A 3,613-nucleotide genomic window follows, 5' to 3' on the forward strand; every position below is an offset into this window, starting at 1 on the left:
TTTTTTTTTTTTTTTTTTTTTTTTTTTTTTTTTTTTTTTTTTTGTATCTGCCTTGAATTATATTTTAAATTTAAATTGTACTGTTAACATATACTTTTTGAAGGAGGATTAATTAAAATTTGGTTCAATTAAGATTAAAAGATAAATTATATCCGTGAATTAATTGTATTTTATTTTATTTTTCATTTTGGCTGGGTTTAGTTTTTCCAATTGATGTTGAGTACATCTATTAGGGTAGAGGTTTAAATTGGAGAGTGAAATCCAATATCTACATCTATATAGCTTATAAGTTATAAGACAATAAAGTTACGATGCATATTTCTTTCTAGTTATAATTTTTGACATAGTGATAAACGTTTGATTCTAATAATATCTTATTCTCAATCTCACGTTGTAGATGTATGGGGTGTTTGCTAAATAACTGTTAGCTGATTTGATTAGTGTGTTTGACTAGTTGATAACATTAGCGGATTGTAGAAAGATGTTTGGTAAATTAGTTGTTATTAGTTGATAGCTAATAACATGCAAAATGACTTTCTCAAAAAAGCTACTTTGAGTAGCTTTTTGAATTTTAGCGTTTTGGAGCAATAAGCTATTACAAAAAAACTAATTAATCAACGACTCATATTGATTGTTTAACCAAGTTAAACAGCTAATAGTGGTCAAACAAGCCAAAACCGATTGATAAACTAACTATGTTACCAAATAGTGACTGATAGCTGATTAAATTAGATGGGTTAGCTGGTTTGACCAGGTGATAGTATTAGCTAGTTGTAAATAAATGTTTGATAAATTAGTTGTTTACTTTTAGCTGATTGTATGTAAAATACTAAAATGATTTATATGGACATAAACATTTTTCTGCTAATTTATTAACTCTTAAATTACTTTTACGATTATTGTTATTGTTATTGTTATTATTACTATTATTATTATTATTATTACACTGATGTGTGAAATAAAAAAGAAAATTAGAATTGTTGTTACGGAAACAAAAAAAAAAAAGGACAAGGCAAATGAACAACAATAAGAGAGATATAAATGTTAGGAATACCAAGGGTAAAATGATCATTTAATAATTAAGGTCAATCAATTAACCAAAAACTCTACTCTTCTTAGTTTTTATAAATAGTTAAAATAACTTATTAACAAGTCAAATCAACCAAACTTAGTTAAACGCTAAAATTGGCTTATCAGTTAAGTTGAATCTGTATCAAAATTTGATTATTTTGGTTGAATTAGTAATATTTTGATTTTTGAATCCTATTAATACCAGTTTTTTTTAAAAAAATCATATTAATACCAAAGTAATTGTTTTGTTGAATGGATAGGGAAGAAGGTACTATATGTGACTTAACATCATGCATATGACAACGATGGTGAGTGATAAAAGAGAGAGTCGGCCCTTTCATCAACAAAAGTCTCTGCGTGAAAATGTACATGCTTGTCCTTTTTGCTTGTCGGTTTTACACCTCATCACCCATGAAACACAATTAGGTTTAATACTATCTTAACAAAATTTTCATTTTTATACCTACACTTGGTTAACAATCAAATCTATAATATTCTAACCTAATTAAAGTTACAAATTGGTGTTACTTGACCGTAACATCTTTAATTTTGAGATAATATTTTTATGTGAAAGAGGAAATTGAGACAATGTATTTAACTAGTTAAATAGAAAAAATATCAACTTCACACTATTGGTTCGACTTAAAATAGTTATTCCTCTGTCCCATTTTACCTGTCATAATTACTATTTATTGGTCAAATCAACTATTTCTTCTTTTTGTTTTTTTTTTATAGTATTTTTTTACTATTTTTTCATTTGATTTTTTATTTAATAGTACTTTTAGTGTAGTTTCTAAATATATAAATTTTGTATACTAACACTAAACCTAATACTATGAAAATTTGAATTAAAATAAATTCAGTCTACCCTCGTTAATCCAACCAAACACATAAAATAAGACGAGGGAATATTACATAATGAGTTTTAGTCTATTAATTAGAGAGAACGCTTAATATTGTTTTTAGTCAAAGGTAGGGGTGACAACAAGCAAGGCGGGGAGTGGGTCCCATCCCGTCTCTGAATTGAATCCCTATTCTTTGTCCTTGCCATGTTCTCTTATGAGGATTGGAAATTATCATCATTCTCGTCTATGCGGAGTTTTTACTAATTCTCTCACTGAATTGTAGTCACCTCTAATTAATTGTACAGCTTATGGGAGATTTAAGACGAATTAAAAATTATGGTTGCATATATAATTGGACAAGTGCATAATAAAGCTAAGGTAGGCACAGAAGGACAGAAAGGTCCCAAAGTAGAGAGCGCTGTATAGATAACCATCTCTATCCCCAGCCCATATCATATCCTTTCCCATTCTCCCACATACCAATACCCCCCAAGCCCACCGGAAAACCAAAACCCGCCGGAAAACTAAAAAAAATGTCCGGAAAAGAGTGCAGCATCCACAAAGACCGGCGACAAAAGGCCGTCCGGCAATTCTGCGGCTGCGTCCTTATCCTCCTCTTCCTCATCCTCCTCACCATCCTCATCGTCTGGGCAGTTCTCCAGCCCAAGAAGCCCCGCTTCATCCTCCAAGACGCCACCATCTACAACTTCAACGTCTCCGCCCCCAACATCTTCTCCACCACCATCCAAGTCACCGTCTCCTCCCACAACCCCAACCGCCGCGTCGGCGTCTACTACGACAAGCTCGACGCCTTCGCCACCTACCACGACCAGCAAATCACCTATTACACCGTTATCCCGCCGGTATACCAGGGCCACAAGGACACTAACCTCTGGTCCCCTTTTATCTACGGCAATAACGTCCCCATTGCGCCGTTTAACGGCCCCGACCTCCGTCAGGACCAGGACGCCGGCGCCGTTTGGATCACCGTTAAACTTAACGGCCGCGTCAAGTGGAGAGTCGGGTCCTTCACCTCCGGCCGTTACCACCTCCACGTCACCTGCCCTGCTTACATACCCTTCGGTAACGCCCCCAAGAACGGCGGGATCGTCGTCGGAAACGCCGTTAAGTATCAGCTCTCCCGCAGCTGTGACGTCAGTGTCTAGTAATGACGCCGTTAAGTATCTTCTTTCTCATTTTTATTACCGCAGTTACTACTTTGTAAATTTTGCTCAAGGGAAGGGCTGGATGGATACAAAATTTTCAATCAAGTTAAGGATTGTATTTCCGAATAATTACAGTTTGACACTTTAAATGTGTAATAATAATACTACATATTACTCTTCTTCTTTTTTTTTTTTTTTTACCTACTAGGTGTTCCAGATCTTTCTCCATCTATTTAACGGTCAAGATCTCAGAGTTTTATTCCCCATAAAAGAACTCCTTTGCTACTTCAGCTACCCATTTGTGTTAATACTACATATTACTGCAATTATATGTTTCATAGCTATAGTTAGTGGAGTGCAAAGTTGTCACTTTCTATCTCACTTTCCAATAATTAAAGTTATGCCATTTGGTGTCAAATAAGGGGGGTGGAGGGGAGGGGGAGTTTAAGTAAAGGCAAATTATTCTAATTTAAGATTTGGTTATATATATTATTATCACTCACCAATGCAAGATATATTATTGTGAAAGAT

At 34.2% G+C, this 3,613-nt stretch overlaps 1 protein-coding gene across 1 annotated transcript; it reads left to right on the forward strand.

Annotated features, from left to right (window-relative positions):
- The first annotated feature begins 2,292 nt into the window (after positions 1 to 2,292).
- LOC116015200 (NDR1/HIN1-like protein 1) lies at positions 2,293 to 3,265 on the forward strand. Its single transcript, XM_031255227.1, has one exon. The coding sequence runs from the start codon at positions 2,450 to 2,452 to the stop codon at positions 3,080 to 3,082; it is 633 nt and encodes a 210-aa protein (XP_031111087.1). The 5' UTR covers positions 2,293 to 2,449; the 3' UTR covers positions 3,083 to 3,265.
- Positions 3,266 to 3,613: the final 348 nt, after the last annotated feature.

This window comes from Ipomoea triloba, chromosome 1 (assembly GCF_003576645.1).
Source record: "Ipomoea triloba cultivar NCNSP0323 chromosome 1, ASM357664v1".
NCBI classification, from domain to species: Eukaryota; Viridiplantae; Streptophyta; class Magnoliopsida; order Solanales; family Convolvulaceae; genus Ipomoea; species Ipomoea triloba.

Coding starts and splice junctions, on each gene's coding strand:
- LOC116015200 (XM_031255227.1), top strand. CDS start 2,450: ATGTCCGGAAAAGAGTGCAGCATCCACAAAGACCGGCGACAAAAGGCC.